The sequence below is a fragment of the Tympanuchus pallidicinctus genome, unplaced genomic scaffold, assembly GCF_026119805.1.
Source record: "Tympanuchus pallidicinctus isolate F22 unplaced genomic scaffold, pur_lepc_1.0 scaffold108, whole genome shotgun sequence".
Lineage (NCBI taxonomy): Eukaryota > Metazoa > Chordata > Aves > Galliformes > Phasianidae > Tympanuchus > Tympanuchus pallidicinctus.
Window position 1 is genome coordinate 23,602 of NW_026294626.1, and position 14,293 is coordinate 37,894.

General features: G+C 58.3%; 1 protein-coding gene and 2 long non-coding RNA genes across 5 annotated transcripts in view; all 3 read right to left on the minus strand.

Annotated features, from left to right (window-relative positions):
- OPN1SW (opsin 1, short wave sensitive) overlaps positions 1-13,849 on the minus strand; it is a gene marked incomplete at its 3' end in the record, with an annotated part of 36,532 nt that extends 22,683 nt beyond the window's left edge. Inside the window, exons 1-2 of the mRNA XM_052669009.1 lie at positions 13,504-13,849; positions 6,149-6,317 (exon numbers count right to left, since the gene is read on the minus strand). Coding sequence (XP_052524969.1) covers positions 6,149-6,317; positions 13,504-13,849 — 515 coding nt within the window. The remainder of the gene's footprint in view (positions 1-6,148; positions 6,318-13,503) is intronic.
- Positions 17-392, minus strand: LOC128073802 (uncharacterized). The gene is made up of 3 exons (XR_008202892.1): positions 368-392; positions 291-334; positions 17-61 (listed from the first exon to the last, which is right to left on the minus strand). It is a non-coding gene; the product is annotated as an uncharacterized LOC128073802 (long non-coding RNA).
- LOC128073786 (uncharacterized) lies at positions 2,553-3,333 on the minus strand. Of its 3 annotated transcripts, XR_008202880.1 has the most exons (4): positions 3,289-3,333; positions 3,028-3,047; positions 2,847-2,866; positions 2,553-2,601 (listed from the first exon to the last, which is right to left on the minus strand). It is a non-coding gene; the product is annotated as an uncharacterized LOC128073786 (long non-coding RNA). The 3 variants fall into 3 exon arrangements; XR_008202882.1 differs by lacking the exon at positions 3,028-3,047; XR_008202881.1 differs by lacking the exon at positions 2,847-2,866.
- Positions 13,850-14,293: the final 444 nt, after the last annotated feature.

Genomic DNA, 14,293 nt, shown 5'->3' on the forward strand with positions numbered 1-14,293 from the left:
GTCACTTCAATGTGGACCCCAATGTGACCTCGATGTCACTTCAATGTGACCCCAATGTGACCTCGATGTGACCCCGATGTCACTTAATGTGACCCCAATGTGACCCCGATGTCACTTCAATGTGGACCCGAATGTGACCTTGACGTGACCCCGATGTCACTTAATGTGACCCCGATGTGACCTCGATGTGACCCCGATGTCACTTAATGTGACCCCAATGTGACCTCAATGTGACCCTGATGTCACTTAATGTGACCCCAATGTGACCCCGATGTCACTTCAATGTGGACCCCAATGTGACCCCGATGTCACTTCAATGTGACCCCAATGTGACCTCGATGTGACCCCGATGTCACTTCAATGTGACCCCGATGTCACTTCAATGTGACCCCAATGTGACTTCGATGTGACCCTGATGTCACTTAATGTGACCCCAATGTGACCCCGATGTCACTTCAATGTGGACCCCAATGTGACCTCGATGTGACCCTGATGTCACTTAATGTGACCCCAATGTGACCCCGATGTGACCTCGATGTGACCCTGATGTCACTTAATGTGACCCCAATGTGGCCCCAATGTGACCCCGATGTGACCCTGATGTCACTTAATGTGACCCCAATGTGACCCCAATGTGACCCCGATGTGACCCCAACGTGACCCTGATGTCACTTAATGTGACCCCAATGTGGCCCCAATGTGACCCCGATGTGACCCCGGTGTCACTTAATGTGACCCCAATGTGACCCTGATGTCACTTAATGTGACCCCAATGTGACCTCGATGTGACCCTGATGTCACTTAATGTGACCCCGATGTGACCCCGATGTGACCCCGATGTCACTTAATGTGACCCCCATGTCATTTCAGTGTGGCCCCAATGTGGCCCCCACCCATTTCCCCCACTGCCCCTATTACTCCCCAATCCCCCCATAGCCCCCCACAGCCCCCCAGTCTCCCCCAGCGCCCCCCACAGCCCCCCATCTCCCCCATTACCCCCCAATTTCCCCCATTACTCCCCATAACCCCCCGGTCTCCCCTCCAGTCCCCCCCAGTCTTCCCCACTACCCCCCCTGACCCCCCCATAACCCCCCAGAAACCCCATAACGCCCCATCATCCCCATATACCCCCCCCGCAGCCCCCCATAATCACCCCCCAATCCCTCCCAGTAGCCCCCACCAGCACCCTATAGCACCCCTATACCCCAACCCCCCCTAAAGCCCCCCACAGCCCCCCATAACATCCCCATCACCTCCCCATAACCCTCCATAAACCCCCCCCCCCCGTCCCCCCCTCATAAGCCCACACAGGGCTCCTACAGCCCCCCTAATCACCCCTGACCCCCCCAAAACACCCCCATAATCCTCCCCCACCCCACAACCTCCCCCATAACCCCCCATAAGCCCCCTACAAGCCCCAATCTCCCCCTTAACACCCCATAACCCCCCCATAACACCCTCCAACCTCCCCTATAACTCCCCATAACCCCCCATAAGCCCCCTACAACCCCCAATCTCCCCCCTGACACCCCATAACCCCCCATAACCCCCCCAAATCTCCCCCATAACCCCCCCAAATCTCCCCCATAACTCCCCATACCCCCATAAGCCCCCTACAACCCCCCAATCTCCCCCCTGACACCCCATAACCCCCCATAACCCCCCCAAACCTCCCCCATAACCCCCCAAAACCCCCCATAAGCCCCCTACAACCCCCCAATCTCCCCCTAGACACCCCATAACCCCCCATAACACCCCCCAACCTCCCCTATAAATCCCCATAGCCCCCATAAGCCCCCTACAACCCCCCAATCTCCCCCCTGACACCCCATAACCCCCCATAACACCCCCCAACCTCCCCCACAACTCCCCATAGCCCCCATAAGCCCCCTACAACCCCCAATCTCCCCCCTGACACCCCATAACCCCCCATAACCCCCTCCAATTTCCCCCATAACCCCCCATAGCCCCATAAGCCCCCTAAAATCCCCCAATCTCCCCCCTGACACCCCATAACTCCCCATAACACCCCCCAACCTCCCCCATAACCCCCCCATAAGCCCCCTACAACCCCCAATCTCCCCCTTAACACCCCATAACCCCCCCATAACACCCCCCAACCTCCCCTATAACTCCCCATAGCCCCCATAAGCCCCCTACAACCCCCAATCTCCCCCTGACACCCCATAACCCCCCATAACAACCTCACACCCCCCAATCTCCCCCATAACCCCACATAACCCCCCAAAGCCCCCTACAAGCCCCCAATCTCCCCCATAACCCCCCATAACACCCCATAACCTCCCCCATAACCAACCATAGCCCCCATAAGCCCCCTACAACCCCCAATCTCCCCCCTGACACCCCATAACCCCCCATAACACCCTCTAATTTCCCCCATAACCCCCCATGGCCCCCATAAGCCCCCTACAACCCCCAATCTCCCCCTAAACACCCCATAACCCCCCATAACACCCCATAACACCCCCACACCCCCCAATTTCCCCTATAACCCCCCATAGCCCCATAAGCCCCCTACAACCCCCAATCTCCCCCTAAACACCCCATAACACCCCATAACACCCCATAACACCCCCCAACCTCCCCCATAACCCCCCCATAAGCCCCCTACAACCCCCAATCTCCCCCTTAACACCCCATAACCCCCCCATAACACCCCCCAACCTCCCCTATAACTCCCCATAGCCCCCGTAAGCCCCCTACAACCCCCAATCTCCCCCTGACACCCCATAACCCCCCATAACACCCCCCAATTTCCCCCATAACCCCCCCATAGCCCCATAAGCCCCCTACAACCCCCAATCTCCCCCATAATATCCCATAACACCCCATAACACCCCCCAACCTCCCCCATAACTCCCCATAGCCCCCATAAGCCCCCTACAACCCCCCAATCTCCCCCGACACCCCTTAACCCCCCATAACACCCCCTAATTTCCCCCATAACCCCCCCATAGCCCCATAAGCCCCCTACAACCCCCAATCTCCCCCATAATATCCCATAACACCCCATAACACCCCCCAACCTCCCCCATAACCCCCCATAAGCCCCCTACAACCCCCAATCTCCCCCTTAACACCCCATAACCCCCCCATAACACCCCCCAACCTCCCCTATAACTCCCCATAGCCCCCATAAGCCCCCTACAACCCCCAATCTCCCCCTGACACCCCATAACCCCCCATAACACCCCCACACCCCCCAATTTCCCCTATAACCCCCCATAGCCCCATAAGCCCCCTACAACCCCCAATCTCCCCCTAAACACCCCATAACACCCCATAACACCCCATAACACCCCCCAATCTCCCCCATAACCCCCCATAAGCCCCCTACAACCCCCAATCTCCTCCTTAACACCCCATAACCCCCCCCATAACACCCCCACACCCCCCAATTTCCCCTATAACCCCCCATACCCCCCATAAGCCCCCTACAACCCCCCAATCTCCCCCATAACCCCATAACCCCCCATAACACCCCCCAACCTCCCCTATAACTCCCCATAGCCCCCATAAGCCCCCTACAACCCCCAATCTCCCCCCTGACTCCCCATAACCCCCCATAACCCCCTCCAATTTCCCCCATAACCCCCCATAGCCCCCATAAGCCCCCTACACCTCCCAATCTCCCCCCTGACACCCCATAACCCCCCATAACACCCCCCAACCTCCCCCATAACCCCCCATAAGCCCCCTACAACCCCCAATCTCCCCCTTAACACCCCATAACCCCCCCATAACACCCCCCAACCTCCCCTATAACTCCCCATAGCCCCCATAAGCCCCCTACAACCCCCAATCTCCCCCTGACACCCCATAACCCCCCATAACAACCTCACACCCCCCAATCTCCCCCATAACCCCCCATAACACCCCATAACCTCCCCCATAACCAACCATAGCCCCCATAAGCCCCCTACAACCCCCAATCTCCCCCTACACCCCATAACACCCCCAGACCCCCCAATTTCCCCTATAACCCCCCATAGCCCCATAAGCCCCCTACAACCCCCCAATCTTCCCCTGACACCCCACAATCCCCCCTAAGACCCCCATAATCCCCCCCACCCCTCTTATCTCCCCCCTAGCCCCCCATGACCCCCCAAACTCCCCCATAACCCCATAATCCCCCCCCAAACTCCCCAATCTCCCCCATAACCCCCCCAGCACCCCCACAATCCCCCCAATCTTCCCCATAACCCCCCCAGCAGCCCCATCAGGCCCCATAGCCGCCCTATATCCCCCCATAGCGCCCTGTATCCCCCCATAGCCGCCCTATATCCCCCATAGCGCCCTATATCCCCCCATAGCCGCCCTATATCCCCCCATAGCGCCCTATATCAGGCCCCATAGCCGCCCTATATCCCCCCATAGCGCCCTATATTACCCCATAGCGCCCTATATCAGGCCCCATAGCGCCCTATATCCCCCCATAGCGCCCTATATCAGGCCCCATAGCCACCCTATATCCCCCCATAGCCGCCCTATATCCCCCCATAGCGCCCTATATCCCCCCATAGCCGCCCTATATCCCCCCATAGCGCCCTATATCTCCCCATAGCCGCCCTATATCCCCCCCATAGCGCCCTATATCCCCCCATAGCGCCCTATATCCCCCCATAGCGCCCTATATCAGGCCCCATAGCCGCCCTATATCCCCCATAGCGCCCTATATCAGGCCCCATAGCCGCCCTATATCCCCCCATAGCGCCCTATATCAGGCCCCATAGCGCCCTATATCCCCCCATAGCGCCCTATATCAGGCCCCATAGCCGCCCTATATCCCCCCATAGCCGCCCTATATCCCCCCATAGCGCCCTATATCAGGCCCCATAGCCGCCCTATATCCCCCCATAGCGCCCTATATCAGGCCCCATAGCCGCCCTATATCCCCCCATAGCCGCCCTATATCCCCCCATAGCGCCCTATATCCCCCCATAGCGCCCTATATCCCCCCATAGCCGCCCTATGTCCCCCCATAGCGCCCTATATCCCCCCCATAGCCGCCCTATATCCCCCCATAGCACCCTATATCCCCCCATAGCCGCTCTATATCCCCCCATAGCGCCCTATATCCCCCCATAGCGCCCTTTATCCCCCCCATAGCGCCCTATATCAGGCCCCATAGCCACCCTATATCCCCCATAGCGCCCTATATCAGGCCCCATAGCCGCCCTATATCCCCCCATAGCGCCCTATATCCCCTCCATAGCGCCCTATATCCCCCCATAGCCGCCCTATATCCCCCCATAGCGCCCTATATCCACCCATAGCCGCCCTATATCCCCCCATAGCGCCCTATATCCCCCCCATAGCCGCCCTATATCCCCCCATAGAGCCCTATATCCCCCCATAGCCGCCCTATATCCCCCCATAGCGCCCTATATCCCCCCCATAGCGCCCTATATCCCCCCATAGCTGCCCTATATCCCCCCATAGCCGCCCTATATCCCCCCATAGCCGCCCTATATCCCCCCCATAGCGCCCTATATCCCCCCATAGCCGCCCTATATCCCCCCATAGCGCCCTATATCCCCCCATAGCCGCCCTATATCCCCCCATAGCGCCCTATATCCCCCCATAGCCGCTCTATATCCCCCCATAGCGCCCTATATCAGGCCCCATAGCCGCCCTATATCCCCCCCATAGCGCCCTATATCCCCCCCATAGCCGCCCTATATCCCCCCCATAGCGCCCTATATCCCCCCCACAGCCGCCCTATATCCCCCCATAGCACACTATATCCCCCCCATAGCGCCCTATATCCCCCCATAGCGCCCTATATCCCCCCACAGCCGCCCTATATCCCCCCATAGCGCCCTATATCCCCCCATAGCCGCCCTATATCCCCCCATAGCGCCCTATATCCCCCCATAGCGCCCTATATCAGGCCCCACAGCCGCCCTATATCCCCCCATAGCGCCCTATATCCCCCCATAGCGCCCTATATCCCCCCACAGCCGCCCTATATCCCCCCATAGCGCCCTATATCCCCCCATAGCCGCCCTATATCCCCCCATAGCGCCCTATATCCCCCCATAGCGCCCTATATCAGGCCCCACAGCCGCCCTATATCCCCCCATAGCGCCCTATATCCCCCCATAGCGCCCCCCCCGACACCCACCGGCTCCACCCGAAGAAGGGCGGCAGGCCGACCCCGACCCCGATGAGCCACGTGGCGACGACCACGAGCAGGGCATGCCGGGAGCTGAAGCGGAAATTGCCGAAGGGTTTGCAGATGACGATGTAGCGCTCGAAGGCCAGGAAGGCGAGGGACCAGCCGGTCACCAGCCCTGCGGGACAGACAGACGGACAGCCGTGTGTCACCTGCCCTGCGGGACAGACAGACGGACAGCCGTGTGTCACCTGCCCTATGGGACCCATAAGTGTCACCTGCCCTATAGGAATGATGGACAGATGGACAGGCGTGTGTCACCTGCCCTATAGGAATGACAGACAGACAGACAGACAGGAGTGTGTCACCTGCCCTATGGGACCCACACGTGTCACCTGCCCTGCAGGAACAACGGACAGACAGACAGACGTGTGTCACCTGACCTATAGGAATGACCTGCCCTATGGGACTCACAAATGTCACCTGTCCTATGGCAATGACAGACAGACAGACAGGCGTGTGTCATCTGCCCTATGGGAATGATGGACAGACAGACAGGCGTGTGTCACCTGCCCTATAGGAATGACGGACAGACAGACAGGAGTGTGTCACCTGCCCTATAGGAATGATGGACAGACGGACAGGCGTGTGTCACCTGCCCTATGGGAATGATGGACAGACAGACAGGCGTGTGTCACCTGCCCTATGGGAACAAAGGACAGACAGACGTGCGCCACCTACAGGAATGACAGACAGACAGACGTATGTCACGTGCACTGTGGGACCCACACATGTCACCTGCCCTATGGGGATAACAGACAGACAGACAGGCGTGTGACACCTGTGCTATGGGACCGACGGACAGACAGACGTGTGTCACCTGACCTACAGGAATGACCTCCCCTATGGGACTCACAAATGTCACCTGCTCTATGGCAATGACAGACAGACAGACACATGTGTCACCTGCCCTACGGGACCCACACGTGTCACCTGCCCTATGGGGACAATGGACAGACAGACGTGTGACACCTGCCCTATGGGACTGACGGACAGACATAATCCTCCCACACCCCCCAATCTCCCCCATATGCCCTATGGGAATGACAGACAGACAGACAGACATGTGTCACCTGCCCTATGGAACTCACACACGTCACCTGCCCTATAGGAATGACAGACAGACAGACAGACGTGTGTCACCTGCCCTATGGAACTCACACACGTCACCTGCCCTATAGGAATGACAGACAGACAGACAGACATGTGTCACCTGCCCTATGGAACTCACACACGTCACCTGCCCTATAGGAATGACAGACAGACAGACAGACGTGTGTCACCTGCCCTATGGAACTCACACACGTCACCTGCCCTATAGGAATGACAGACAGACAGACAGACATGTGTCACCTGCCCTATGGAACCCACACATGTCACCTGCCCTATAGGAATGACAGACAGACAGACAGACATGTGTCACCTGCCCTATGGAACCCACACACGTCACCTGCCCTATAGGAATGACAGACAGACAGACAGATGTGTGTCACCTGGCCTGTGGGACCCACACGTGTCACCTGCCCTATGGGGACAACAGACAGACAGACAGACAGATGTGTCTGTCACCACTCAACCATCTCTATGAGGTCAACAACCCTATGGGAGGAAGCCCATGAGGATGACCAACCCCACGCTGACCCTACAGACCCTACAGCCCCCCACCCACCCCATAGCCCCCCCGTACCCCCACCAACCCCATGGGGTCAACCAACACCCATCCAACCCTATGGGGTCAACGCTATGGGCTCTACTACCACCCAACCAACACTATGGGGTCAACGCTATGGGGTCAACCACCACCCATCCATCCCTATGGGGTCAACCACTACCAACCCTATGGTGTCAACTCTATGGGGTCAATCAACTCTATGGGGTCAATCAACTCTATGGGGTCAATCAACCACCACTCAACCATCTCTATGAGGTCAACAACCCAACAGGAGGAAGCCCATGAGAATGACCAACCCCACGCTGACCCTACAGACCCTACAGCCCCCCACCCACCCCATAGCCCCCCGTACCCCCAGTGGTGCCGACGAAGGCCTCCAGCTCGCAGACTCTCTTCCCAAAGATGAAGAAGCTCTGGGTTCTACCCCACACCAACCCCGTGGGCTCTACTACCACCCATCCAACCCTATGGGGTCAAGCACTACCAACCCTATGGGATCAATGCTATGGGGTCAACTCTATGGGGTCAATCAACTCTATGGGGTCAACCAACCCTATGGGGTCAACCACCAACCAACCCAACCAGAAAAACCCTATGGGAGGAAGCCCATGAGAATGACCAACCTCTCTGGCCCTACAGACCCTACAGCCCCCCACCCACCCCATAGCCCCCCCGTACCCCCGGTGGTGCCCACGAAGGCCTCCAGCTCGCAGACCCTCTTCCCAAACACAAAGTATCCATGGGCTCTGCCCCACACCAACCCCGTGGGGTCAACCACCACCCATCCAACCCTATGGGATCAACGCTTTGGGGTCTACTACCACCCAATCAACCCTATGGGGTCAACCACTACCAACCCTATGGGATCAACGCTATGGGATCAACCACCACTCAACCAACCCTATGGGGTCAACCACCAACCAACCCAACCAGAACAACCCAACGGGAGGAAGCCCATGAGAATGACCAACCCCACACTGACCCTACAGACCCTACAGCCCCCCACCCACCCCATAGCCCCCCCGTACCCCTGGTGGTGCCGACGAAGGCCTCCAGCTCGCAGACCCTCTTCCCAAACACAAAGTATCCATGGGCTCTGCCCCACACCAACCCTATGGGGTCAACCACCACCCATCCAACCCCATGGGGTCAACCACCACCCATCCAACCCTATGGGGTCAATGCTATGGGCTCTAATACCACCCAACCAACCCTATGGGGTCAAGTACCACCCATCCAACCCTATGGGGTCAACGCTATGGGGTCTACTACCACCCATCCAACCCTATGGGGTCAACCACCACCCATCCATCCCTATGGGGTCAACCACTACCAACCCTATGGTGTCAACTCTATGGGGTCAACTCTATGGGGTCAATCAACTCTATGGGGTCAATCAACCACCACTCAACCAACTCAATGAGGTCAACAACCCAACGGGAGGAAGCCCACGAGAATGTCCAACCCCACGCTGACTGTACAGACCCTACAGCCCCCCACCCACCCCATAGCCCCCCCGTACCCCCGGTGGTGCCGACGAAGGCCTCCAGCTCGCAGACCCTCTTCCCAAAGACAAAGTAGCTGTAGGCCCTCCCCACACCAACCCCATGGGGTCAACCACCACCCATCCAACCCTATGGGATCAACATTATGGGCTCTACTACCACCCAACCAACCCTATGGGGTCAACCACTACCAACCCTATGGGATCAACGCTATGGGCTCTACTACCACCCATCCAACCCTATGGGGCCAATTCTATGGGATCAACCACCACTCAACCATCTCTATGAGGTCAACCACCAACCAACCCAACTGGAACAACCCTATGGGAGGAAGCCCATGAGGATGACCAACCCCACGCTGATCCTACAGACCCTACAGCCCCCCACCCACCCCATAGCCCCCCCATACCCCCGGTGGTGCTGACGAAGGCCTCCAGCTCGCAGACCCTCTTCCCAAAGACGAAGAAGCTCTGGGCTCTGCCCCACACCAACCCCATGGGGTCAACCACCACCATCCAACCCTATGGGGTCAACCACCACCCATCCATCCCTATGGGGTCAACCACTACCAACCCTATGGTGTCAACTCTATGGGGTCAACTCTATGGGGTCAATCAACTCTATGGGGTCAATCAACCACCACTCAACCATCTCTGTGAGGTCACCCACCCAATGGGAGGAAGCCCATGAGAATGACCAACCCCACGCTGACCCTACAGACCCTACAGCCCCCCACCCACCCCATAGCCCCCCCATACCCCCGGTGGTGCTGACGAAGGCCTCCAGCTCGCAGACCCTCTTCCCAAACACAAAGTAGCTCTGGGCTTTGCCCCACACCAACCCCATGGGGTCAACCACCACCCATCCAACCCCATGGGGTCAACCACCACCCATCCATCCTATGGGGTCAACCACTACCAACCCTATGGGGTCAAACACTACCAACCCTATGGGATCAATGCTATGGGCTCTAATACCACCCATCCAACCCTACGGGGTCAACCACCACCTATCCAACCCTATGGGGTAAACCACCACCTATCCAACCCTATGGGGTCAACCACCACCCATCCAACCCTATGGGATCAACGCTTTGGGGTCTACTACCACCCAATCAACCCTATGGGGTCAACCACTACCAACCCTATGGGATCAACGCTATGGGGTCAACTCTATGGGATCAACTCTATGGGATCAACCACCACTCAACCAAACCTATGGGATCAACGCTATGGGCTCTACTACCACCCATCCAACCCTATGGGGCCAACGCTATGGGATCAACCAGCACTCAACCAACTCGATGAGGTCAACCACCAACCAACCCAACTGGAACAACCCTATGGGAGGAAGCCCATGAGGATGACCAACCTCTCTGGCCATACAGACCCTACAGCCCCCCACCCACCCCATAGCCCCCCCGTACCCCCGGTGGTGCCCACGAAGGCCTCCAGCTCACAGACCCTCTTCCCAAAGACGAAGAAGCTCTGGGCTCTGCCCCACACCAACCCCATGGGGTCAACCACCACCCATCCAACCCTATGGGATCAACGTTATGGGGTCTACTACCACCCATCCAACCCTATGGGGTCAACCACCACCCATCCAACCCTATGGGGTCAATGCTATGGGATCAACCACCACTCAACCAACTCGATGAGGTCAACAACCCAACGGGAGGAAGCCCACGAGAATGACCAACCCTACGCTGACCCTACAGACCCTACAGCCCCCCACCCCACCCCATAGCCCCCCCGTACCCCCGGTGGTGCCGACGAAGGCCTCCAGCTCGCAGACCCTCTTCCCAAAGACGAAGAAGCTCTGGGTTCTACCCCACACCAACCCCGTGGGGTCAACCACCACCTATCCAACCCTATGGGGTCAACCACCACCCATCCAACCCTATGGGATCAACGCTTTGGGGTCTACTACCACCCAATCAACCCTATGGGGTCAACCACTACCAACCCTATGGGATCAACGCTATGGGGTCAACTCTATGGGATCAACTCTATGGGATCAACCACCACTCAACCAACCCTATGGGGTCAATCAACCACCACCCATCCAACTCTATGGGATCAAAGCTATGGGGTCAACCACCACCCATCCATCCCTATGGGGTCAACCACTACCATCCCTATGGGATCAACGCTATGGGCTCTACTACCACCCATCCAACCCTATGGGGTCAACCACTACCAACCCTATGGGATCAACGCTATGGGGTCAACTCTATGGGGTCAAATCTATGGGGTCAATCAACCACCACTCAACCAACTCGATGAGGTCAACAACCCTATGGGAGGAAGCCCATGAGAATGACCAACCCCACACTGACCCTACAGACCCTACAGCCCCCCACCCACCCCATAGCCCCCCCGTACCCCCGGTGGTGCCGACGAAGGCCTCCAGCTCGCAGACCCTCTTCCCAAAGACAAAGTAGCTGTAGGCCCTCCCCACACCAACCCCATGGGGTCAACCAACACCCATCCATCCTACGGGATCAACCAACACCCATCCAACCCTATGGGGTCAACCACCACCCATCCAACCCTATGGGATCAATGTTATGGGGTCTACTACCACCCATCCAACCCTATGGGGTCAAGTACCACCCATCCAACCCTATGGGATCAACGTTATGGGCTCTACTACCACCCATCCAACCCTATGGGGTCAATGCTATGGGATCAACCACCACTTAACCAACTCGATGAGGTCACCCACCCAATGGGAGGAAGCCCATGAGAATGACCAACCTCTCTGGCCATACAGACCCTACAGCCCCCCACCCCACCCCATAGCCCCCCCGTACCCCTGGTGGTGCCGACGAAGGCCTCCAGCTCGCAGACCCTCTTCCCAAAGACAAAGTAGCTGCGGGCTTTGCCCCACACCAACCCTATGGGGTCAACCACCACCCATCCAACCCTATGGGGTCAACCACTACCAACCCTATGGGGTCAACCACTACCAACCCTATGGGGTCAACCACTACCAACCCTATGGGATCAACCACTACCATCCCTATGGGATCAACGCTATGGGCTCTACTACCACCCATCCAACCCTATGGGGTCAACCACCACCCATCCAACCCTATGGGGTCAACCACTACCAACCCTATGGTGTCAACTCTATGGGGTCAACTCTATGGGGTCAATCAACTCTATGGGGTCAATCAACCACCACTCAACCATCTCTATGAGGTCAACCACCAACCAACCCAACTGGAACAACCCTATGGGAGGAAGCCCATGAGGATGACCAACCTCTCTGGCCATACAGACCCTACAGCCCCCCACCCACCCCATAGCCCCCCCGTACCCCCGGTGGTGCCCACGAAGGCCTCCAGCTCGCAGACCCTCTTCCCAAACACAAAGTAGCTCTGGGCTCTGCCCCACACCAACCCCATGGGGTCAACCACCACCCATCCAACCCTATGGGGTCAACCACTACCAACCCTATGGGAGCAACCCCATGGGATCAACTCTATGGGGCCAACTCTATGGGATCAACCACCACTCAACCATCTCTATGAGGTCAACCACCAACCAACCCAACTGGAACAACCCTATGGGAGGAAGCCCATGAGGATGACCAACCCCACACTGATCCTACAGACCCTACAGCCCCCCACCCACCCCATAGCCCCCCCGTACCCCCGGTGGTGCCGACGAAGGCCTCCAGCTCGCAGACCCTCTTCCCAAAGACAAAGTAGCTCTGGGCTCTGCCCCACACCAACCCCATGGGGTCAACCACCACCCATCCAACCCTATGGGGTCAACGCTATGGGCTCTACTACCACCCAACCAACCCTATGGGGTCAAGTACCACCCATCCAACCCTATGGGGTCAACGCTATGGGGTCTACTACCACTCAACCAACCCTATGGGGTCAACCACCACCCATCCAACCCTATGGGGTCAACCACTACCAACCCTATGGTGTCAACTCTATGGGGTCAACTCTATGGGGTCAATCAACTCTATGGGGTCAATCAACCACCACTCAACCATCTCTGTGAGGTCACCCACCCAATGGGAGGAAGCCCATGAGAATGACCAACCCCACGCTGACCCTACAGACCCTACAGCCCCCCACCCACCCCATAGCCCCCCCGTACCCCCGGTGGTGCCCACGAAGGCCTCCAGCTCGCAGACCCTCTTCCCAAACACAAAGTATCCGCGGGCGCTGGACACGAAGACGACGAAGACGCTGAGGATGCAGGAGATGAAGCCGCTGGCCGAGATGTTGACCAGGATGTAGTTGAGGGGTTGGCGCAGGCGCTTGTAGCGCACGGTGACCCACAGCACCACGGCGTTCAGGGGGGTCCCCACGGCGAAGACGGAGCCCATGAAGGCCGTCTGCAGGTAGAAGGCCCACGGCGGGGCGATGTGGTACTGAGGGCCGTCCCACGGACCCGGCACCGAGCCGTTGGCGAACAGGTAGAAGTCGTCGTCCGAGGACATGGCGGGGGGCCGAGGTGGGGGGCAGCGGTGGGGGAGGCTGGTGGGGGGAATGGGGGGGTGCTGGGGGGCGGTGGTGAATGGGGAGTGGTGAGGAGGGAGAATGGGGCGGTGATGGGGGGTGGTGATGGGGGGTGGTGATAGGGGAGAATGGGGTGGCAGTGGGGGGCGGTGGGGTGGGGTGGTGATATGGGGTGGTGGTATGGGGTGGTGATATGGGGTGGTGTTATGGGGTGGTGGTATGGGGTGGTGATATGGGGTGGTGGTATGGGGTGGTGATATGGGGTGGTGATATGGGGTGGTGATATGGGGTGGTGATATGGGGTGGCGATATGGGGTGGCTTTTAGGGAGAATGGGGTGGCGGTGGGGCGGTGGTGTGGGGTGGTGATATGGGGTGGTGGTATGGGGTGGTGATATGGGGTGGTGATATGGGGTGGCTTTTAGAG